Below are 24,663 nucleotides of genomic sequence, written 5' to 3'. Positions count from 1 at the left end.
TCTTCTAAGGCCAAGCTGAAAAAGTTCATTCTCTCTTCTATATAACAACCCTTCAGAGACTTGAAATACAGTCAGCTGTGCTACAGAGAGACATTCATTCCTACAACTCACCAAGCTATACTAAAGTGTGTGATAAAAACCATAGGGCTCATGGGGAAAATGGGGTTCAGGGCACAACACTCAAAAACTTCATCAGTGACACATTTTAAAAAGAAATAGGAGCATAATAAATATGGTTTTACAGTTTAATACATGTTAAAAATCCACGTTAATAGTCCCTGATCTCTGGAAAAGGTTATGGGTGAGGGGGCAGCCTTGGCTGCCTTTAAGGCCCATTTTCTCTCTCATCCTCCTCAACAAGGGGGCCATCTTCCTTATGGCCCTCAAAGACCCCAAAGTGTAGTTCTGGAAGTAGAGGTGATACCTCCTTGCTCCTCACCAGTCACCATTCTGGAATCCCCCAAGAGAAGGGAGACTCTCTAACATGTCAGACGGAAAGGTGGGAAGCCATTTGGGGAGTTGCACCCAACACAGTCTGGAAGTAGATTTGGAGGCCCAAAGTGTCACATTCTTGTCTCCAGGTGGCTGTAAAGGATATCCTTTGGTATATCTCTTTTGGTCACATGAGCCTTGTTTGCCCCTTCTGTGTGAGTTACCATAGAGCCCACTTATTGGAAGAGGTATTTGTCACCAAATGAAAAACCCGAAATGGATAGGAGAAACTAATCAAGCCACCTGGAACTCAGAGAGACCTCCTTCCAAATGCTGAAGTGAGTGGCCCTAATTTATTGCTTCACCATATTATAGAGAATCAAAAATGAAATGCACTTCTCCATCTCTTAAGAGTCTCCAGTATTTAGCAAGCTCAGCTCAAGCTGTACCTCAACAGGAGACCTTTCCTGTTCCTCCCATCCCCACCAATTACTTTGCATTTGCTTTGTATGTATGTTGTATTTACTTGTGTATGTCTTGTTTCCTTCCCAATAGAATTAAGTTTTTCAAGGGCTGGGATTATTTAATTTTTGTCTCTGTAGCTTGACTCAGTGAATGGCACATAGGGCATTTAATAAATGCTTGTTGATTACATTATTTCTTTTCTTTTTTTTTTGTTGTCCAAAATCTTTAATATAACAAGGAGAAAGGGAATTAGTTTTTGTAGCCTCGGCTGGCACGGCGGCCCCTGGCACGCTCGAACTTTCGGCCCTTGGATCGGACATATGGTTTGGTGTGGCTGTGGGGAGTGCCTGGTGCCTTCCCAAAATGCCTGTATACCTCTCGGCCCTTTCGGGGACCAGACAGCAGGACAGTGCCCCGGCCCTTGGTTGAGCTCATGGCCAGCTGGTCAAAGGTGAGGATCTTCCCACCAGCTTTGAGGATGCGACTGCGGGCATTGCTGGTAACACGAAGGGCGCAGACCTTCAGCTTGGGAACATCCTGGATCCTGACATCATCTGTCACAGTCCCAACAACCACAGCTGTCTTATTTTCCCGGCCAGGCAGCTTCATTTTCCTGATCATGCGGGACAAGGACAAGGGGGGCCGGTTGGTCCGACTCATGAACAGCCTTTTCAGGACCACCTTGTTGAAAGTGGAGTTGGTTCTTCGGGCCAGGAACCGGTAGAGCTTCACTAGCAGCCACAGGTAGATGTCCTGGCTCTTGGGCTCCTTGCGCCGGACTTTGCGGTCCTTGTTGTGACGGATGTCGACTCCCATGCTCGCGCCCTACCAGACACCGGCCCAACCAGGAAAGACCCATTATTTCTAAAAGACATAATTGCCATGCAAGGGTAAGGCACTAATATGATCAATCATTAGCAGTCTCAAGAGTTTCAGGTAGATGGTTGGTTTTCCCAACTTATAGCCTAGTTCCTAAAAAAAGACATGTACCGTGTTTTGTATAATAGGCCCTCACTGTGGCTAATGGTGATTTGGGGGGGGGGGGGCTACGAGCTCTAAATCTGAGATGCTAAGACCTCCTTTGTTGTACCAAATCACTTAACCCTGTTTGCCTCAGTTTCCTCATCTAAAATGAGCCAGAAAAGAAATTGGCAAACCACTCCAGTATCTTCCCTAAGAAAACCCCAAATGGGGTCACAAAGAGTCAGACACATCTGAAAAAACAACTGAACAACAGAAGAGAAGCAGGCTGCTACATTCATTGCAAGGCAGGCACACTACGGTTTAGATAGTGGTATCACCCAACTTTAGAGAGGCTTCCTAGTTTAAGGGACACAGTATTGGATTTGGCATCAGGAGACCGGGTTTTGAACCTCACCTCAGATATCTAATAGCTATGTGACATACCCTTCATATCCCAGTGACTTTGAACTCTTATAGATCATCATCCAAACCCCATTCCAGACCCCTTAGCACTTGTTTCTTCATTCCCATTCCTCTCAAACCTTCCACTTAACTCCACCCAGCACCTCCACTGTGCCCTCTGGAATGCCTATTCCATAGGCAACAAACTTTCCTTCATCTTAATCTTTTCCTTTCCCACTCCTACCATCTAGTAGCTTTTACTGAAACATGGCTTCCCCTGATGACAGCCTTGCTGGCCACCCTTTCCAGGATTGACTGCACATTCACTCTTTCTCCTTGGCTTACTGGTTGAGAAAGGGAGTTGGAATACTCCTTGCTCCCCATTGCCCCCTTCCAGTTTCACCCCCTACCCCCTTCACTCAGTAACCTCTCTTTCCTTAAAGTTCATGCTATTCATATATATATCATCTAATCAAAATTATAATCTTTCCATCACCCACAAATGTACCAACTCTATATTCAAGAATTCTGAAATCCCCTTATCTGACCTTAATCTATTGGCTTTTCACCTCTCTCCCTGCCTTCCCTTACAAAACCCTGTTCTGTCCACGGCCTTCAATTCCTTCACCCTTCAGTTCTCCCCAGACCATCTCCCCTGCACTAGCCACTCTCTCCTCTTCTCCCCATGTTGACTCCTTGGTGAACCAATCCATCTCTACATTGGCCTCCTCTCTTGAATCCCTAGCACCCTCATCCTATCATCCATTAAATCCAGCCAAGCCTCAGCCTTGGATCACCCTCACCACTCCTGCCTTTGCTACACACAAGCTGCTGAACAAAGGTGGGGAAAATGATGCAACCAGTTCTGACTGGTCCTATTACAAATTTCTGTTATACCACTTCAACTAGGCCCTCACTGTTGTTAGGTAATCATTCTATACCTCCCTTATCAACTCACTATCCCAGTCCATACAGTGGCTCTTCCAAACCTGTTCATCCCTCCTCAAATTTCCTATGGCTCCCCATCTCCCAACTCTCTCAGGTGAGAACTTCATATTGCCTCATATTTTACAGAAAAAAAATTGAGGTCATCTGCGGTGAACTCCCTCTTCTCCCCTCTTCCTCACTTCCTGTCACTTGGGTGTCTTCTGCCACTTTTCTCCTCCTTCACTCCTACCTCTCATGATGCACTTCATCATGGCCTTATTTCTTACCAAGGCTAACTCCTCTCTTTGTTGAAGCCATTCTGTTCCATCCCATCTCCTCCAACAGACTGTCCCCTTTCATCCCCATTCTTTCCTTATTTTCAGTCTCTCCTCCTTTACAAGCTCATTTCCTATTGCCTACAAACATGTCCATGTCTCCTCCATCTTGAAAAATCTCTCATTTGATCTCTACTAACTTTTGTCCTCTTTCTCTTCGGCAGCTTTGCAGGTAAACCCCTTAAAAAGGTCATGTACTATGGCCACTTCCACTTTCTCTACTCTCACTGTCTTCTTAACCCCTTACTACTACCCACCTTCCAATCTGATCATTCCACTGAAAGTGCTCTCTCCAATCTCTTAGTTGCCAAATCCAATGACCATTTCTCAATCCTCATTCTCCTTGATTTCTCTGCAGCCTCTGACACTAATGATCACTCCTTGATACTCTCTGCTCTCTAGGTTTTCAGGATACTACTCTCTCCTGGCTCTCTTTCTACCTCTCTGACTTCTCTGTCTCCTTTGCTGAATCCTCTTCTAGATCATGCCCTCTACCCATGGATATCCCTTGGCTTCTGTCCTGGGCCCTCTTCTCTTCTTCCTCTATAGGACTTTACTTAGTAACCTCACCAGCTCCCATGGATTTAATTACCATCTCTATGCTGATGATTCTCAAACCTAGCTATCCTTCCCCAAACTCTCTTCAGACCTCAAATGACATTGGGTAGGTAAAGCATTTTGCAAATGTGAATCATGTGCTGAACAAATGACATGCAGCTATTTTAGATGAGAAGGTAAACTGAGTCCCAAATACCATCTAAGTTCCTGTGGCCATCTGTAAACTGCCTCCCATCTTACCGGCAAGCTCAGCTCTTAAAAATGAGAAAAGACTTAAGATAGTATCTGCATCACGTCAGTAAGAACATCCTATGTAAACATACCTTGTAGTTCACAATGTACTCTCCCAAACATGACCCCATTTGATCCTCACAACAGCCCTGAGGTGGGGGTGGACACAGATTACTGTGCCCACTTTACAAAAAGAAGCCCAGTGACCTGCTCATGGTAACATAACTAATAAATAGAATCATGGAATTTAGAACTGGAAAGAGCTGTAGGTGGTCTAGTCCAGGGTTGGGGAACCTGAGGCCTCAAGGCCACATGTGGCCCTCTAGTGTGACCCTTTGACAGAATCTAAACTCCACAGAACAAATCTTAATAAAAGGATTTATTCTGTAAAACTTGGACTCAGTCAAAAGGCTGCACCCGAGGACCTAGAAGGCCAGGTGTGGCCTCAAGACCACAGGTTCCCCACTCCTGGTCTACTCTAATTTAGGGTATCCAGTGCCCCTTCCACAAAAGGGAAACTGAAATCTTAAAAATAATTTAATTAATCTTGAAGTTTCATAAGTGTGAAAAGTGGATGTTTCATTTACAAAAGGGTCCAGAGCTTTAGGATTTACTGGCCTGAGTGAGTGGAAGATAACAGGCATAATATTTATGGGAAGACTTGAGGGAACTAGACAATTTGTTTACCTTTGTTCAGCAGCACGTGTGTAGCAAAGGCAGGAGTGGTGGGGGTGATCCAAGGCTGAGGTTTGGCTGGGTTTAACAGATGATAGGATGAGGATGCTAGGGATTCAAGAGAGGAGGCCAATGTAGAGATGGATTGGTTCACCAAGGAGTCAACATGGGGAGAAGAGGAGAGAGTGGCTAGTGCAGGGGAGATGGTCTGGGGAGAACTGAAGGGTGAAGGAATTGAAGGCCATGGACAGAACAGGGTTTTGTAAGGGAAGGCAGGGAGAGAGGTGAAAAGCCAATAGATTAAGGTCAGATAAGGGGATTTCAGAATTCTTGAATATAGGGTTGGTACATTTGTGGGTGATGGAAAGATCATAATTTTGATTAGATGATATATATGAATAGCATGAACTTTAAGGAAAGAGAGGTTACTGAGTGAAGGGGGTAGGGGGTGAAACTGGAAGAGGGCAATGGGGAGCAAGGAGTATTCCAACTCCCTTTCTCAACCAGTAAGCCAAGGAGAGAGAGTGAAGGTGAAGTCAATCCTGGAAAGGGTGGCCAGGGAGGCTGTCATCAGGGGGAAGTCATGTTTCAGTAAAAGCTACTAGATGGTAGGAGTGGGAAAGGAAAAGGGGTTGTTGTGAGGACTAAATGAGAACATGCATACCTTCAGATTTGGGGCCCAGCTATTCTATACCATCCTTCCCCAATGGAGGTGGCAATCTTTTTAAGCTAGAGATGCTTAACCTAGGGCCTATGAACTGAAAAAAAAAATTGGTAACTGTGTATTGATATAATTAAGTTCCTTTATAGTCCTATGTATTTTACTTTAAAAATATTATTCTGAGGTCTACTGGCTTCACCAGAGTGCTAAAGGGATCCATGACAAAAAAAGTTAAGAAGCCTTGTTTTAAGCCATGACCCACTAATGCAATCCCACCCTACTCCTACCTCTTGCCACATCTCTACGCATCTGGGGCTAAGGGCAGCCTGATCAGAGGGAAAATCCCCTGCAACTGTCTGTTGTTGACTGGATTAGAGCAAATCTTAATAATGGTGGACTATCAAGGCTTTCTCCAGGTCACTCTCTTTCATATACCTATGCAACAGTTGCACTGGAGAAGAAGGAATGAGAGGGTGGAAATAATCTTCAGTTCTACCATCAAGCAGCAGTTGGCCTTCCAGATCTCTCTCCCACCTCTCACAAATTACTCATTGATTCTCAGTCAGACTACCTCAGACATACAACCTCCCTCCCCAACCCATGCCCCACTCCCACCCCCACCCTCCTACAAAAGACACATGTACTCTGGGGAAGCACAGATATATAAATGTGAGTGTCGAAGACACTTTTCTCCTTTCCCCATCAGATTCAAAATACTTTGATTTTCTACAAAGAAGATATCAGCTGTTTCATCACCATAGCTGGAAAACAATTTATAAATTTAACTATTTGGGGGAGCTAGGTAGATAGAACGTCAGGCCTGGAGTCAGGAAGACTCATCTTCCTGAGTTCAAATCTGGCCTCAGACACTTACTAGTTATGTAACCCTGGGCAAGTCACTTAATCCTGTTTGCCTCAGTTTCCTAATCTGTAAAAAGAGCTGAAGAAGGAAATGCCAAACCACTCCAGTATCTTTGCCAACAAAACCCCAAACGAGGTCATGAACTGTGGATCACAACTGAACAAAATTCATTTGAAAGGCAGTTTGGTGTGAGACAGCTCGCTCTGAAGTTAAGAAAACCTAAGTTTAAGTTGTGTCTTTCAAAGAAATGGCTGTGTAACTGAGAAAGTCACCTTATCATTGCCTGAGCCAACTCTAGATCTTTAAGGTGGAATGAGTATATTGGCATTGAATCCTGCCTCCTCAGACACTGGTGGTGAGACCCTGGGAAAGTCCCATAACTCCCACTTTCTATGTAAAATGAGAAGAATGGCACCGACCTGACGGAGTTGTGAGGATTAATGAGATAAATGTGCATAAAGTGCTTTGCAAACCTTAAAAGTGCTTCACAAATGTTAGCTATTATTATTGGTTGAGGTATTTCTTCACTGGGAGCTCCTTATGCCAATGAAATCACAGGTCTGTCCAAAAAACAAGTATTCACAGGCAGCTCAGAGAGTGTGCTGGGCTAGAATCTGGTTAGGGGGATGGAGGCCTGGGCTTGGAGTCAGGAAAGCCAGGGTTCAAATTCCACCTCTGAGACTTACCTAGCTATGGGACACTGAGCAAGTCACTTAATTTCTATGTACCTAAGAGAAGTAATTCCCTACAAATTAACCTAAATCTGGGGAGGGGAACCTGCAACCTGCTGCTTCAAGGCCCATAATGGGTTGTATTCCTCACTGGTGGAAGGGGTTCCCACATGAGGAAGCCCCTACACTGAGGGAAAAGGTATTTATAATGAAGTATCCATTACGTGGAAATCCATGTAGAGCAATTCTTAACATTTTCTTGGGTTGTATACCCAGTACATGTATTTGCGGTGAAGCCTATGGACTCTTTGGAATATTTTTAAAGGCATAAAATAAAAGACAAAATTAGAGGAAACCAAAGGTTAGCGCAAAGTTTTTTTCTCCATCCAAGTTCCCCAAAATCTATCCACAAAACCCGGTTATAACCCCCAATGCAGTTAGTTTCTTTCTTTTGATATCAGGGCTAAGTGGATTGTCCAGGGTCACACAGCTAGTAAGTGTTTGAGGCCAGATTTTAACTCGGGTCCTCCTGATTCCAGGACTGGCACTCTCCACTGCACCACCTAGTTGCCCCTCCCTGATGTAGTTTCAACACAATAGGTTAGCTGTGTTTCAGGAGGTGAAATTCCTTCTAGGAGACTACCCCAGGGGGTACAAATCTAGCTTGAGTAGATGGGGAAAAAAAAAGAGCTGAGGAAACCAGGCCTGGTGTTTGTATTTGAATAAAATCTCATTAACCTTTTTTAAAACATTAAGACAAAGCCCTGTCTGTTGCATCAGGGGCTTCTGCAACAGACACACTTAAATACAACCACCTATTTTGTACGTGTTTTATTGTTTTAAAACTTCCAATAAAATAACTAACATCATTAAAGACCAGGAGATCCCTGTGAGAACCCAAACTGGAAACATGAAGAATGAAGTCTGTATTTGCTCTTGGTGGCAAGCTACAGTTAACAATGGAGACAGCTCAACAACCCGGGCTTGCAACTCCAGGGACTTACCTCTGAGAGTGAATTTTCTATGTGTGAAGCTGGTTTCTCTGGCTATATAATACAGACAGATGTGGTGAATGACACAGTAGAAAAACTTACATTTTTTGATTAAAAGCTCTCCCTGCCTCTCCCCCAACTGGTGCCAGAAAAAATAAGGCACCCAAACAAAAGGTGCATAAAATTCAAATGTCTAAGAGTTCAGTTCTTTCAAATGAAGTTAACCTCCCTAGAAGAGCTTGTGTTTATTTTTTTAACTGTATTGTGTGCGTGTGTGTGTGTGTGTGTGTGTGTGTGTGTGTGTGTAATCTTAAGTGTAACAAATGTATAGCATCTTTAAAAATCATGTAAACCTTGCAAAGTTTTTTAGGGCTGTTGTCTGAAGGGAAATATAAAAATCTATTGGACTCATTAAGACTAAAATACGAACCTGCCCACCCCATGAAAAAAGCAATTGTTACAAAAATATAAAAAATATACTAACTTCTCCAATGTTAAACCTTTTCTTTCAAATAGAGCATATTTAGTCCTAGCTGCCTTTTCTAAGCAGCCAATCAGAAGTCTCCAACTCCTTCTGGATGTTTTGCTATCACATACAGCGTGTGTAAGTGCAAAAATTCTTAAGCAGGAAAAAACCTTCAGCCCTTCTCTTTTGATATCTAAGAATTTGGCTACTTTCTTCAGAATGAATCTGATGCTTATGAATAATGTCCCGAATCAATTTCCCACTGGTTCTCTTCTCCTTGCCCTACCCCCAACCCCAGCCCATGTGACACAGAAAGGAAGCTTCATTAAGGAAGAATACTTTTGAGCTTCTATCCCAAGTTTCTGTAACTATACATTGAAGAGGATTAAGATTAATAAAAGATAACCATATTATATGAGAACAAGACAGGGAACTGAGACTACCTATGTGAAGGCCCTTCTCCTGGTTGATGAAGCCTTCCTTGACTGCCCAACATGGATACTAAGATGACTGAGGGGGGCTGGGAATCAGCAGAGGAAAGAGGGGAGATTGCTTGCCCACCAATCCCTAACTCTGGATCCTGTCTATAGCTGTCTCCTGGGAGGTATCAGATCTGTGTCTTCACTCAAATTCTCCCTCCACCCTAATGAGCTCCATCTGGAAATCTCCCAAAGTAAGGGGAAACAGGTTATACTGTGTGAAGCAGTTTCCAAAGGGAATAGACTTAGCCTCGTATTAATTTAAAAGTCAGACAAGGAAAAAAAACCTTGTAATCAATTGGCCCGGTTTTTTGCATTTTTTTTTGGGGGGGGGGCGCCACAGGGAAGGAGTGAAAGTTACTAGGCCCTCAATGCTCAAGACTTTTTAGCCAATAAAGGGGTGTTGAAGGGCCTACCAAACACAGTCTCTACCGTTATCACCATAATTGGATTCTTCTGAGTCCCATTTCCAGCTGTGCTGAGAGGAAGGTCAGACAGTCGGTCTTTTACATTCCAAGAATTTGCAAAGGAGAAGTGAAGGGAATATTCTTTTGGAGCAGTAAAATCACAGGATGGCAAACAGAAATCCCCTTAATCCCATGAACTTCCTCAGTAGGAGTGCCAGGGTGGGTGTAAACTGGGAGTCCCTTAGTCCATCACCCCAAAATCCCTAAGAGAAGCCTCCTATAGAATAGGGTTGATGATCCCTCTGCGTCCAACAAGACATTTAAGGTTGCCTGAAGCTCTTCGTGGGGACAAAATCTGCATCTCATTTTTCCCAAGTGGTATTACTGCTAAGTTCAGAGCTCCAAGTATCCATCTCCTTCCTCTTCAGCCCCACCCTTCCACAAGCCTACTGGGCCCCCATCCACTTAAGGCTTAGACCAGTCAGGCCTTTACACTTTCTAAACTCCACTGACATATTTAAGGGAAAGGTTGTCTGCCTGGGCCTCTACACTTGCAACATCCTCAATCTTATCTCTGAATACCCCTCCTCTCGAATGACTAGATTCTTATAAGGATAAGTGTTTTATTTTATAGATAACATCAAGCAGAGCCTCAAACCTCAGCTACCCAATACTTACTGAAGTTAAGACATTCTCTGGCACCTGCTTTTTGCCCTAGACCTGAAACCACTTAGAACATAACTTTCTTTTGTTTTACAAACTCAAATAGGATTTTCAAAACGAAACCAGAGGGCACCGGTTGGCCACATCTGCTAATCAAGTTCATGTGTCAGCTCTGTGGATATCAGGGCCTATGTCACTTTCTGAATTGTGACCAATTCCCAGCTTGATTGGGAACAGAAACATGGAAGAGAAGTATTCTCATCATCAAGGCACAAAAAGTCTCCTACAACAAAACCAAAGATGAACATCACAAAGTCCCCCAGGTGAGATGCTTGGCAGAGTTGTTGGGGAAGATGGTTCTGGTCCGACAAGCTTCCTGAACCAAGGCTTCCTTCTGTGGACCTGGTCAAATCAGAAACAAACCCCCAGGTCTCTGTTCCTTGGGCAATGCTGCCTCGGGCCTCACGCATACTTCTCAAGAAACTTTATGTGGAAGTCCTTCACCTTCTCCAGGACAATCTTTAGCTTCTCTACGGGAGGGAGGATGGTCATTCTAGAAAGAAAGACAGAAGATTATAATAATTCCTGGTTATCCACAACCTTATAGAAGTGCAGCTGGAAGGGGCAAGAGAGACCACCTAGTCCAATGCCCTCACATTATAGGGGAGGCTGGGACACAAAAGCCCTTGGAGCGAGGGAGGGAAAGTCCCGAAACACTTCTGTCTATGTCCTGCTAGTTGATAGCTAAAGGGTAGTCTTATGTCCATGATCTCAGTGGACCCTCAGCCAGCATGTGAGGGAAGGAATTAACCCCATTACATAGATGGAATATTATCTAGTCTCACTCCTTCATTTTACAGATGGGGGAACCGAGGTAAAGGGAGGGGAAGTGGCTTACCCCAAGCCATGTAGTGAATTAGTAATATAGCTGAGCTCAGGTCTTCTGACTGCCCAGCCTGGGCATTACTTTATAACATAGGAAAGTCAAGTGACTCACCCCAAATCAAAAAGGAAATTACAGACATCCTTTCAGAAAACCAAATACACGTGCTCTATAGCCAAAAGTTCAGCAGAACTTCTGGCACCAGCTGGCAAACTCACACAATTATTTAAAAAATACGTGCTGACTCACACATTTATGAGCAATGCTGCTCCAAAGCCGAACTCCTTCCTCCAGGAAGCCCTCTCTAAACAAACATATCCCACCCTGACAGCTTTTATATTCACTGTCTTTCTTAGAGCTTTTGGTTGGTTTCTGCTACAGTCAGCCCACCATCCTTGGACTCTGAAATACAAACTGCTAAGTCATAGTCACAGCTGCCACAAATTTCAGTCTCATGAGGAGAAAGAGACCTTAACAGTTATCTAGCTAACCCATACCTGAACAGAAACCCCCTTTTACAAAGTCCCTAACAAATGGTCACGTTCAGTGGAGGGAAACTCGCTCCTTCCTGAAGCTACCCAGTCCACTGTGGGCAGTTATTGCCTGGAAGTTTTTTCTTTCATTGAGCCAAACATCCTCTTTGTTATAATCCCCACCCTTTGCTACTGATTGCACCCTCTGGGTGCATCTGGGGCCGAGCAAAACCAGCCTCCTCCCTCTCCTATGTGACAATACTCTTCAAATACTGTACTTGAAATACTGTAAGACTTTGTACAAGTCACTGAACTGCGTGTGTCTCAGATTCCTCATCTTTGAAACTGGTTATCAGTACTTGCCCAGCCTACCCAGTCAGGGGTACTGTGAAAATCAAATGTGCTCGATGGTTTCGGGTAAGTTTTGTCTTCCTAACAGCTGTAAGATCCCAAAAGGTAAGGGTTGTCTTTGGTTTCTTTTTAAAATCTGGTCCTAAATGTGGCTAATAGGCTAAGGCACAAGGCGGTTGAATCCCTCAGCCAAGATCCCATAGCAAGGTAGCTCTAGAGCTCATGGCTCCCAAAGTTTGGTGATGCAGTAACTACCACCAGGCCTGGAGTCAGGAAGACTGAGTTCCAATGTGGACTCAGACACTTACTATCCGCACAAGTCATTTAACCTTTGTTTGCCTCAGCTTCCTCATCTGTAAAAAGGGATAGTAATAGCACCTATCTCCCAGGGTTGTGGTGAGATAAAATGAGACAGTAATTGTAAAGCATAATGCCTCGAATAGAGCAGGTGCTATGTAAAATGTTAGCTAACAGCAATTATCATCACCATCATTAATATTAACAAAGGGCAAGGATAAAACAAATCACCATCCAGAAGAGGCTGAAAATAATCATGTTTTTGACCTCTCTAGGCATAGGACATACTTTTTTCTGACGTAAAAAAAATGGTAGTGGGGTGGAAGATGGTCTTTCTCCCTGGCCTATAACTTTAGCTCATGTTGGGGCTGCACATAAAACTACAGTTGAGGTACCTTAAGTGGTAGGTCCCTTCCTTCTGGCCAAAGCCACTGCCAGGTACCACACAGATTCCAGTTTCTTCCAGAAGCTTCATACAGTAAAACATGTCCGGGGCCATCTTATGGGCCTGAGGAGATGGAGCAGAGTGAATGAGTCATTGTTTGCTTTTTATATACACACACACATGCACAATCCAACCCAAAGGGACACTTCTCTACTCGTACAAGATCATAGAATTAGCGATGGAAGGAGGGGTCCTCAAGAGTCTCTTCATCTAATCTAACCCCATCATTTGGCAGGTGAGCAAAGTGAGGACCAGGAAGGGGCAGTGATTTGCTTAAAGTCACCTGAGTGGTGAGTGGCAGAGGGAGGATTCAAACCAAGGGGCCCCTGACTCCAAATCCAGCACACCTTTCTCCATCTGTAAAAGGGGGAAAGTAATACGTGTCCTGTAGACTTCACAAGATCATGGTGAGGCTGAAATGTGATAACTAATAGGTAGGAAGGTACCCTAAAAAGGAAACAACACTCCACACAAATGTACCATGCTCTCCTATGGCAAGAATTTAGCCAAAGATTTTGAGGCTTCTAGGGGTAAGAGATTCCCCAAGAAAACAGCAGCCACACATCTGAAAACAGCTCACATGGGTCTCTAACTCCAACAAGAAGTATCTCCACAGATGAGAAAGTCTGACAACCTTGTAGTTGATAAAGAAAATTACCCAACCCCCAAACATGCCAACACCTTAGCACCCAACCAGTGAATCACACAACAAAATAAAATGTCATTAACTTGGACTTCGTGGCCATTTGGACAGCTACTGAGCCTCTGCATTAATCTAGAAAGAAAAAGGTCTGTAACCCTGACTTGAACAACAATGCAAGGGGAATGTTTAAATTATAAAAGAAGCAAACTATTTTCAAATTCTAACAAGCACAGCAGAGGCATTTATATGTTCTTAATTCCTATCTAGTCATTAAAGCAGGTACCATATGGTCCTCAACTTTCTAAGCCTAGTTCAGGTACATAAATGTGAATTTCTTTAGAAAGGCTAGCCTGGGAATTGGGATAATTTGAATAACCTGGAATCCACAACTAACCCCCCAAAAGAATTTTGCCCAATCTCAACTTCCTCTCCCAACAAAATTTCCACCAAGGCCATCAAGGCCTATATTAACTAGTTGAATTTCATCACTTTGCCCTTTCCCAAAGGAAGTTGTAGTGGAAAATGCACTGGTTGTGGAAGTAGAGGAACCAGACTGGAATTCCAATTCTGCTACTGTGTGTGATTTTGGGCAAGTAATTTGACCTCTCTGGGCTTTGGTTTTAACTTATGAAATGCTTAAGGATAGTTTCCATTATGTATCTACTCTTCTTTCTGGCTTCACTATTTCTTCCTATTGTGGTATTACTGCCATTCATTCTTCCTCTCATGTGTGGAAGGTCTAGGGTCATCTGTGGTTTTATTTTCATTATATCTTTTTTTCTAATTAGGAAAAAAAAAACCAACTCACCCCCCAATAGTATACAAAAGGGAAACAAAACAAATTTCCCCTTCCAAGTCATGTAAATGTGATACATTATAGATATACATACCTTTGTGTGAAGATACGCATACGTATATATTTTTGTCTATTTATTTGTTTATTTATTTATTGGGGCAGCTATATGATGTAGTGGATACAATGCTAGTCCTGGAATCAGGAGGACTCGAGTTCAAATCTAGCCTCAGACACTTACTAAGCTGCGTGATCCTGGGCAAGTCACTTAATCCTGTTTGCATCTGTAAAATGAGCCGGAGAAGGAAATGGCAAACGGTTCCAGCATCTTTGCCAAGAAAACCCCAAATGGAGTCATGGAAAGTCAGACATGACTAAAATGACTCAACAGCAACATATGTGTGTATGTATGTATATATGTGTGTTTGTATATATGTATTATGTGTGTATATACATGTATATATGTGTATGTCCTCTGGAATTAAGATTGGCAGTTACAATGATCGGAGTTCCTAACTCTTTCAAAGATGTTTGTCTTTACCATATTGCTATCATTGTATAAATTGTTCTCCTGGTTCTGTTCACATCACTCTGCATCAGTTCAGACACATCTTTCCAGGTTTTTCTGCCATTCTTTGGGGTTATCTTTGACTTCCTTCCCCCTCTCCCTCATATCACTTGACCCTGTTGATTCTGTCTCTGTAGCATGTCTTGAATCTGTCCCCTCCCCTAAATTCTCCCTTCTGTCATCCTAGTACATACCCTCAATACCAATAATTTGGACCATACTGTATAGTTTCATTATAGTTTCCTTAACTCTACTGATATATTTTCCACCTTGTACTCGTCCACATACTGCCCTACCCCAACCCCTGCCTTCTCTACCTCCTTGAAACAGCTACCAAAATAATCCTTCCTATCTATAGATTTGGCCATGCCCTCCTCTGCTCAAAAATAGTCAGTGGCTCCTTTCTTCTTAATGACTTAAGTTCAAATTGCTTTAGTCCAGTATTCGAGCCCCTCTAGAAATTCACCTTCCCGGCTCTTGCTCATATTCTATGATTCCTCTCCTCACATGCAGTACTCTAGCCAAACCAGACTACTCTCTGCTATGAACACACGTTGTGCTCTCCTGTCTCTCTACATTAGAATGTAAGCTCCTTGCGGGCAGGGGTTTTTGCTTTTCCTCTTAAGTCCATGCTCAGCCCAGTGCCAGGCACACAGTCAGCACCTAAATGCTCTTCGATCCATGAGCACCATGCTCTTTCTCTGTAATGTCAGCTCTTCTTTCCCATGATCTCCTAACTACTTATAAAGCCTGACACAAATGCCCCCTCCTCCATGAAATCTTCCCCATTCCCCTCAGTTAGTGATGATCTTGCCTGTCAGACCTGATGTAACCCTCTGGTTTACATCTAATATGCTTATTAGATGGGGGCAGCTAGGTGGCACAGTGGATAGAGCACCGGCCCTGGAGTCATGGGGACCTGAGTTCAAATCCAGACACTTGACATTTACTAGCGGTGTGATCCTGGACAAGTCACTTAACCCTGACTGCCTTACCGAAAGAGAAAAAAGAATACTGTTCATCATAACAATCTGCTTTGTGCTTTGCCGCCCCTACTAGAAGGTAAGTTCCATGACAACAGCAACTGTCTTGTACCTCTACCTCCCTCTAGCCCTTAACACAGTATTCTATGCACAGTGGCTGCTCAATGACTCCATGTCAATTTAATTCATCAAGGATTTATTGCTCACCCACAGTGCCAAGCATTGTGCTCAGTGCTATATGTATGGTTTGACAATCAGTCTCCGAGAGTTAACTGGAAAATCAGCTTTCTCCACTCCTAGTAAGAGCACCAACCAGAAATTCAGGCTGAATTTGAGCTTTCTTTCATGTGGATTTGCCAAAATGAGACAGCTAAATATACCACGGAGCACATCTAAGCCGCTGACCTGCTCTGTAATCCAGGAGCTGACCCAGCAGAGCAACCCAGAGACCAAGAAGAAACACCCTTTCCTGTGGGTCTAACAGCAGCCCCTGTTCCCGCTGTCAGAGCAATGATAATCATCACAGCGGCAGCTAACACTTGTGTAGCGAGTACTGTGCGCCAAACGCTGTGCTGAGCACTTCACAATCGTTATCTCACTTGGTCCTTACGATGCTGGGAGGTAGACGCTATTGTTATCTTCATTTACAGATGAGGAAACCGAGGCAAATGGGGGTAAGTGACTTGCCCAGGGTCATGCAGCCAGTGTCTGAGGCAGGGTTTGAATTCAAGTAAGAGTCAGAGCAGGAAGGACCAACACACCTTAGCTGTTTCAATCGCCTTCGTCGGGATGAAGATCCTGGGAAAGGCATACATTGCTCCTTGTAAGGGATTACAGTGAACTCCCGGGACCTGGTTAAAAAGATCTTCTGTGAGCTTGGCTTTTTGTGCAAGGTTGCTCAGGACAAATTCCTTCTCCTGTGGAAAGAAAGAGAGAAAAGAGAGGAGGTGAAGTTCACTTTGGGCAGCGATAGAATGACTAGTCTCTAGAACTGGTTCCTTCTGTAGGAATAATACCGATAAAACTCTGGAAGGGGCATTTTCCTCACAAGGATGGAAGGTTATCATCCTACCGTAGGGTCGTCCGAGGGTTAAGAGCTCAAACGGACTTTTAAGATCATCTAATTGTGTCCCCCTCCCCACGTTACAGAGAAGGAAGATGGCAGGGGAGGACCCAAGAAGCTAACTGGAACAAGTCCAGAGACCCCCAGCGAAGACCCCAAGCCAGAAAGTCACTCTGTGAGGCTTCCGACTGTTCTAGGAATCAAAGAGGAGGAGAGTGGGAGGTTTGGGAGGTGATGAAACCACGACATATGGCTGTGTGGCAGTGACAAGAGCACTTGATTTGGGTGCTGGAGACTTAGGTTTGATTCTCGGCTCTGTTCAAGGTCTACTTGACTTTGGGGCAAAGTCACTTGCCCTCTTCAGGCCTCAGTTTCCTTATCTGTAAATGAGGAGACTATTATATTAGAGGATCTCTGAGGCTCCTTCTGGCTCAAAGTCTTATGATTTCATGTGTCTTAGACTTGAGAAATCCTGCGGGATGAAGGCTACAGCGCTAGCCAGGCAGGTTACCGTTGAGCTTCCTTCCTCTCCATCCCATGGCTCCACTCCACTCACAAGGAGAGAGCTATTTCTTCATCCTGCTCCACTCGGGATGCCCACATCCTGCCCCTAGCTCTGGAATTGGGGCAGAAAAAACATGTTTCTCTCCTCCTCTCAGATCTGTGGTTGAAAACGAAGCTGCCATATTTTCCTGGAATAGCCCATAATGCCTCCAGGAAAGCTTCTCTGGTTCTCAGTATAGCAACCAGACTCTGGACTCAAAGGGCAAAGCTAGGGACGTAGGGTTCCCAACATAAGAAAGCACTCGAGCCACTGGGAGTGGATTTGAATGGACTTTGCTCTTAGGTTTGATGTCTTCCAGCAGGTGATAGTTCCAAAATCTTTGACCTCTCAAACCTATAAGAACCACATGAGGCAGACTGCCTCTGCTTTGGACCTGACCCGACTCACTGGGCCTTTTCTAGCAAGTCATATCCTGGCTTGCTTCCCCAATTTGATTCACTAACCAATCACAAACAGATCCTGGGCATCGCCTTTCTTTTGACAGGGAGAACCAATGGTACATGCCTAAGAATCTGCCTCTCTATAAAACCCATTACTTTCTGTTGCCTTGTCTAGGTGCCTTGTAGTGAAGGCAGTGGGAAACTGGACATCCCGCATATAGTCTACGGAACGTCGGCAAAACCAGATGTGGCCAGTCTGCAGGATGAGCCTCTCAACGACCATCATTAATCCCAGAATCCACAAAATTGGAGAGTTGGAAAGGTACCCCTCAGTGGCTATCTAGCACAACCCATACATGAAAGGAATCCCACTATAACATACCCAGCAAATGTTTCATCCAGTCACCACTCAAAGACCTCCAAGGATGGGGAGCCTAGAAGCTCATTCTAATTGTTAACAAATTTTCTTCCTAGACGCCGAGTCTAAATTTGCCTCTTTGGGATGCCCACCCACTGCTCTTGGTTTTGCCTTGAAAAGAACAAAGCTAATCTTTCCTCTACATGCCAGGCCTTCAAATGTGAACAAGTTAACATGCTTCTCCTGACATATTTCCTCTGATACAGCAGGATGATATAGAAGGAAGACTGAAATATCAGAAGACCTGGGTTTGAGTTCCAGCTCTATCACTTGTGGCCTTGGACGAAGCATTCCATCTCTCACATCCCCCTTTTCTTTATTTAAAAAACCTACTCCTGGTTCTGCCTGCCTGGTTCACAGGGTTTCTGTGAAGCCTAAAGGAGAACAAGTCTATAAAAAAAGTGCTTTAGGATTTGATATGGCCCAGGATCTGTGAATGTAAAAAAAAAGGTTTTGATATCTGTAATTCACTGTAATTGGTTTCCTTTGCAATCCTGTGCATGTTATCTTATGCATTTAAAAACATTTTGAGAAGGGATCCATAGGCATCACCGGAACGCCCAAGGACTTCAAGACTCACAAAAGGTAGGAGCCCCTGCTCTAGATAAACCTGAGTTATTCTTCTATGCCCCACACTACGCTAGGCACTATGAAGGAAGGATACAAAAGGATATTTTCAAGGAAAGTCACTCTCTTGGGGCTTCCAACAGCTCTAAGAATCAAGAGTAAGAGTGTAGGAGGTTTGGGAGGTGGTGGAACCTACGGCTGTGCGGTGCAGTGAGAAGAGCACTAGATTTAGGTACTGGTGGTAGTGATGCTGCCCTAACCCCGACAAGGAGGAGTACACACTAGCACTAAGTCCTTTGCATGCCGGGTAAACTCGTGCTCAGGAGGCATGTCTGCACGAAGCCTGATCAGGGATTGGGGGGTCAATGCTCCATTACCATGGAACAGAATTGTTCCTCTCTGTGAAGCTAACCAGTCTACACCAAGATGGAAGGTGTGACCATTGCAATGGAATTTGGGAATAGGACTGGATTTGGAGTCATAGAATCACAGACCTGGAACTGGAATCAACCTTAAGAGGCCATCAAGTCAAAACCCCTCATTTTACAGATAAGGAGTCTGAGGCAGAGAGAGGTTAAGTGACCTGTCCAGGGTCACAGAGGCAGAATTTGAACTCAGGTCTTACTTCAGGCTACCACTCTCTCTAGCTTGGCCCAGTCAGAAAAGAAGGGATTCTCAGCTTTACTACTTACTACCCTGTGTGACTTTGGACAAAACACTTCCCCTCTCTGGTCTTTGGTTTCCTTACCTACACGATGGAGAGTTTGCATTCAGTGACCTCTAAGATACCTAACAGTCCCAATCTAGAATCCTATTGGCCTATCAAGACATAGCCAGGTCACCAGAGGTGAGGCGGTACCATTTCTACTCACCCTATTGAACTGCTCAAAAGATTCCTCTCCAGGCACAGGGGGGTTCACGACAATGTCCATGGCTGCCTGTCCAGACACTGGGGGGCAGAGCCGGACAGAGAGCATTTTGACGAGCTGTCCCTTAATCTCTGGATGTAAGTTGATCACTTCCATATAGCCGCCTCGGTAGCCACACCTAGCCAGGGAAGGACAAGAGGGCAAAAGTTAGGGGAAAGCCTTGAGTGACTGAAATCCAGTTAACCAAAACACCTACTCCTATCTTTATTACTCTAACAAATCAGTCGACAAACATTTAGAAAGTGTGCCGGGCACTGGAGATAATTTCATGGAGTTTATATTCAAATTGGGGATGTACTAAGTGCATACTTGAGTATACACAGAATAAACACAAAGGAGTTTGGGAGAGAAGGCAACAGCAGGTAGAGAGATAAGGAAAGGTTTCACACAGAAGGAGCTGTCCCCCCTTAAAGGAAGGGAGTGATTTCTCTGGGCAGAGGCAAGGAAGGGGTGCACTCTAAGCATGGGCACAGCCAGGGCAAAGGCATGAAGGCCGGAGATGGGAGTCATGTGCGGAAGGAGCTGAGAGAAGGTCAGTATGGCTGACTGGCAAAGTGTGGGAGGGCAAATAATACATATTGAGGCTTGAAACATCAGTAAGAGCCAGATTATGGAAGGCTTTAAAAGCTAAAGAGGAGCTCAGAGTTTACTGCAGAGGCAAGAGGAAGCCGCCAGTTTCCTGAGTAGGAGAGTGATGTGCTAAGAGCCGAGCTAAAGTTAAATTCCTTCAGCAGCTGTGTGGAGGATGGACTGAAGGAAGGGAGAGACCCAAGGCAGGGTAATTGCAAAACTTGAGGCAAAGAGTGATAAGGGCCAAGCTAAGAAGTACAGAGAAGGCTCCAGGTGCAGGAGATACTGTCCAGGTAATTTTAGGTTCTACCTTCCAAGAGATATCCCAAGTAAGTCCGCATCTGGCCCAGTCCCCTAATTCTCCTCCATCTCCAGCCACAGGCCTGAAAGATGGTGGCTAATGTGCAGAGGGCATAACCTGAGACCCAGAATGAACAGGGACAGACCCTACCACGGCACTTCAACTAACCTTTCTGGTGCAGGGGCTGACATGGCCGCCTATGAAAGATTTTTTAAGCAAAAGGTTAAAACTCCCCAGAACAGCCCATTCCTGGAGCATCCTAATTATCTGAGGTTTATTAGGATAACAAACTGACTGTAACAGGCTACAATTTGTGACAACAATGAAGCTCATTAGTTTTAAATTAGATAAGGTAGGTCACAGAAGGAGCTTCCTCCCTGCAGTTCTCTTATCCACCTGGGGTTTAATATTTATTAAAATCAATAATACTTTTTTGGGGGGGAAGTGGGGAATTGAGGGGAAGGAAGCTTAAAATCACATGGAAGTTTGGTGTAGACACAACTTCTGTTAATACAAACAGCCTAGGGGGCTTGGAACAGTTCTTCCCAAGCCAGTTCAGCCAGTTCAGGTTGTCAGCTGTGCTACCGAGGTGTCCCCTTCTTCCTGTTACCTCATAAGTCACAAGCCGCTCCCCATCATATTCTATCCACCAAGATCCAGCTACTGTTCCCAACTGGCAAACTTGCAAAAAAGCCAACACCACCTCTGACTCCCAGGGGTTCTCCAGCACTTGCTAAGACAGCCTTGTGGCTAAAATATAACCTTCTATTGAACTACTTTGCTTTTATTCTCTTTACACAGGGTGTCCCAAAGTCTGAGTGCAGTTTTAAGCACAAATGACTTAGAATGACTCCTTGTATTTATTCTGTATATACTCACTGATGTGCCTTCTCTCTCCTGTTCGAATGTAGGCTCTCTGAGCTTATCCAAACTGGCCTCCTCTTGGTTCCTCACTCCTGACACTCCAACTCCTCCCTCCCATCTTTGCTCTAGCCATCCCTCGTGCCCAGCTGCCTCACAGCACCCTTCCTTCTTTTATGATGCAGCTCAGGCACCATCTTCTGATCCCCCTGCCTGCTGCTGCCCTCCCTCCCAAACCTACCTTGGATTTACTTTGTGTATGTGTGTGCATTAATTTTCGAATAATACTAGCATTTATATAGCACTTTGAGGTTTGCAAAGCACTTAATACAAGTTGTCTTATTTGATTCTCACAACATCACTAGGAAGTAGGTGCTAGTACAGGGGGATTTTATTAAGGGGATTTGTTTTGTCAATTTTGGATTCAAAGAGCCACACTCGAGGACCTAGAGGGCCACATGTGGTCTTGAGGCCGCAGGTTCCCCACCCCTGTACTAGTATTATGGCCATTTTATAGATGAAGAAACAGACTAAGAAAGGTTAAATGACTTACTTGCCCGCCGTCACAGAGCTTATAAGTGTCTGAGGTGGGATTTGAACGCGCGTCTGCCTGACTTCAAATCCAGCACTTTAACCACAGGGCCACTGAGTTGTTTTTCACTTTCTGCTGCATACCTTTACATATATACTTGTCTCTCCCTCAGAATGCCAGCTCCTTGGGAGCAGAGACTATTTAATTCTTTGGACTAGCATCCCTAGAGCCTAGCATAGAGCCTGGCACAGGACAGGCTCTTAAACACTTATTAATTAATTCATCGGGTCTACTCCACCAGGAATGACCCTCATACAGCCAAGACAAGTGGCCGGGCAGCCTCCGTCACACCTGCTACCTTACGGGGCCTCCTTCTCCATCTTTGGAAAACCCTGCTGGCAAGTCTTCCTCTCAATGGAGTCCAAGCCTGCCTCTCTTCAGCATTCTACCATCGTTCCCTATTCTGCTCTCCGGAGTCAAGAGGAACATGTCTAAGCCTTGAGCCAGCCTGTTCTACCTAAGCTTTCTCTTCTCCAAAGCTAAACACCCCTACTTTCTTCAACCCATCTTCTATCTTGCTTATCCTCCTCTGCCTAAACTCCAGAAACAGTCAGGCAGTCAGAAGCACCCCTGGCCAAAAGGATTCATGGCTGCCGTGGGTCTGAGTCTTCCTTCCCATGGCCTAGTTTCTCTGAAGTGAGGCTTAATTGTACTGGGGCTCCAGACATGAAGGTTTCTGGGTAGGACTGCTCCAATATACAATCCAGGAGTAAACAGAGAAGGGCTGGGCTGGTGTCCTGACATGGCTGCCCTACAGTTTCCACAGCTAATGGCACTAAAGGGCCACCTGCAGCTTCCTCCCTGTCTGTGAAGTCCTTCAGCAGGGACACATAAGGATTCCTGGCTCCACAGCTCACTGTTCTCTGCTCCTGGATCCTGCCTGATCCTGGACCTCTAAATTTCCAGTAACTGGGTCCCCCATTCCCATATCTTGAGTCCCTGCTCTATAAACCAATCCTTCCAGGACCTACACACTAGCTCCATTCCCCAGTGCCAGTTCTTGGCTTCTTGCTATGGCCTGCTAGAGCTCATGTCAGCTAAACCTGCTTGGGCCTTTGTCCACTGTGTCTTGCACAGAGCAAATACTTAATAACTTTTTAGTTGCACCTGTCTATTGCCTGTGACAAGATGCTCCAACTAAAGCTCTCTGAGGCTGAGTACTCACCAGCCAAGAGATCCCCATTATTGCCCAAGGCTGGGCAGTTTCTCACTTACATAGGTAGGTCCAGTCTCCAGAACCTACTAAAGCTATCCCTCAGTTCTAACAGTATGGAATTGCATCCTCATATACATGCATTTTTCCTCTTGCATCCATAACTTTAAGAGGTAATACATGGCACTCCAACTCCCACGTTAGGGCCCTGTGCTCTGGATGGCTTTGTCATACCCACCAGAGGCCTTCCATGATGCACTCTGGCCCTCTTCCTGCCATGCTGCCATACATTTATCTGTATCTCCTCCTGCTTTCTACTGCTTGCTCTGGGGACAGTGATCAAATCAACACTATCATTCCTAAAAAGTGTGTCAAGCAGTTTTCCGTAACTCCACTTATGGTCCTCGTGATTTCCCAGTCCAAAATACCTCTCCTTGCTACTACTCCCTTATGGGGCTGTCTTCCTTCATTAGAATACAAGCACCTTGAGGGCATGTATTGTCTTGCTTTTTACATTTGTATCTCAAGAGCTTAGAGCAGAACCAGGTATATGGTAAGCATTTAATAAATGTTTCTTCATTCATTCATTCATTGATTCATTCATTCGTGAAGGGAAAAAACTACACTAAAATCCTCCTCTGATGACTCACAAAACTGTGGAGGGGATTATGGATTCCCAACAGCCATGTTAGCAGAGCATAAGCTCTGGTATTTACTTTTTGTTATTCAGTCATTTCAGTCGGTTTCAATTCTTGGTGACCCCATCTGGCATTTTCTTGGCAGAGCAGTTTGCCATTTCCTTCTCCAGCTCATTTTATAAATGAGGAAACTGAGGCATATGTGACTTAGCTAGTAAGGGTCACACAGCTAGTAAACGTCTGAGGCCAGATATGAACTCAGAAAGACAAGTTTTCCTGACTCCAGGCCTGGCAATCTATCCACTGTGCCACCTAGCTGCCCTAACTGGAAAGACTTTGAATACCAGAGTAGTGATGAACTGAGGACAAGCCTATATAAGTTTGGGGAGGCTCATTATCAGGTCACAAAAGCTCTGGAAGACTATATATTAAGATATGAGGTATTGCAATATGCATTAATGGAGGGAGGGCTCATACTGATAGAATCACAGATCTGTAAAGTAAATACAACTTTTTGAATTATCAGGAGCACAAGATTAGTTGATTTGTTTTATGCTCAAATGGGTCAACCCCAGGATAGTACAGGCGAAGAAAAGTTTCTCCACATCCCTGAAGAAATAGCAAAAAAGCCAATGCTGACATACTCGCCCATGTAGCCTTTGGAGGTGGAGTGGAAGGATGCAAGTTCCACATTGCTTGAGTACTCTGGCCCCATCTCATAGAGAACCTTTTTGAAGGAATGAAATTGGCAGTCCTTGGGATATACGTTGTCCTGGTACACCTGAGCAATCAACCAAGGGGAAGCAAAGTGAGTCTGTGTATGAACTCATATAGATTGAAATGAGCAGAAGTAGATCCACTTACATACAATAATAACAAAGCTCTAAAGACAAACAACTCTTGAAAGATTTAAGAACTCTGGTCACAACAGGAACTGCGATTCCAGATGACCCATGATGAAACATGCTGCCCACCTCCTGACAGAGCTGTTGGACTCAGGG

The 24,663-nt window shown here is 44.5% G+C and overlaps 2 protein-coding genes across 3 annotated transcripts in view; both read right to left on the bottom strand.

Annotated features, from left to right (window-relative positions):
* Nucleotides 1–231: 231 nt before the first annotated feature.
* LOC118843359 (60S ribosomal protein L18-like) lies at nucleotides 232–1,750 on the bottom strand. Its single transcript, XM_036750967.1, has one exon. It carries the CDS (start codon nucleotides 1,711–1,713, stop codon nucleotides 1,147–1,149), a length of 567 nt encoding a protein of 188 aa, XP_036606862.1. The 5' UTR covers nucleotides 1,714–1,750; the 3' UTR covers nucleotides 232–1,146.
* A 6,248-nt stretch (nucleotides 1,751–7,998) lies between these two features.
* Nucleotides 7,999–24,663, bottom strand: part of GPT2 (glutamic--pyruvic transaminase 2) — a 55,436-nt gene continuing 38,771 nt past the window's right edge. For both annotated transcript variants that reach the window (XM_036748937.1, XM_036748936.1), the window contains 5 exons: nucleotides 24,307–24,443; nucleotides 19,491–19,665; nucleotides 16,387–16,542; nucleotides 12,589–12,701; nucleotides 7,999–10,742 (listed from right to left, as the gene is read on the bottom strand). In XM_036748937.1, the coding sequence (XP_036604832.1) occupies nucleotides 10,652–10,742; nucleotides 12,589–12,701; nucleotides 16,387–16,542; nucleotides 19,491–19,665; nucleotides 24,307–24,443 (672 nt within the window). In that variant the 3' untranslated portion in view covers nucleotides 7,999–10,651. The remainder of the gene's footprint in view (nucleotides 10,743–12,588; nucleotides 12,702–16,386; nucleotides 16,543–19,490; nucleotides 19,666–24,306; nucleotides 24,444–24,663) is intronic.

The sequence above is a fragment of the Trichosurus vulpecula genome, chromosome 3 (assembly GCF_011100635.1).
Source record: "Trichosurus vulpecula isolate mTriVul1 chromosome 3, mTriVul1.pri, whole genome shotgun sequence".
In the NCBI taxonomy this organism is placed as follows: Eukaryota; Metazoa; Chordata; class Mammalia; order Diprotodontia; family Phalangeridae; genus Trichosurus; species Trichosurus vulpecula.
Note: the sequence above shows the minus strand (reverse complement) of the source record. Positions and strands in the feature narration are given on the sequence as shown.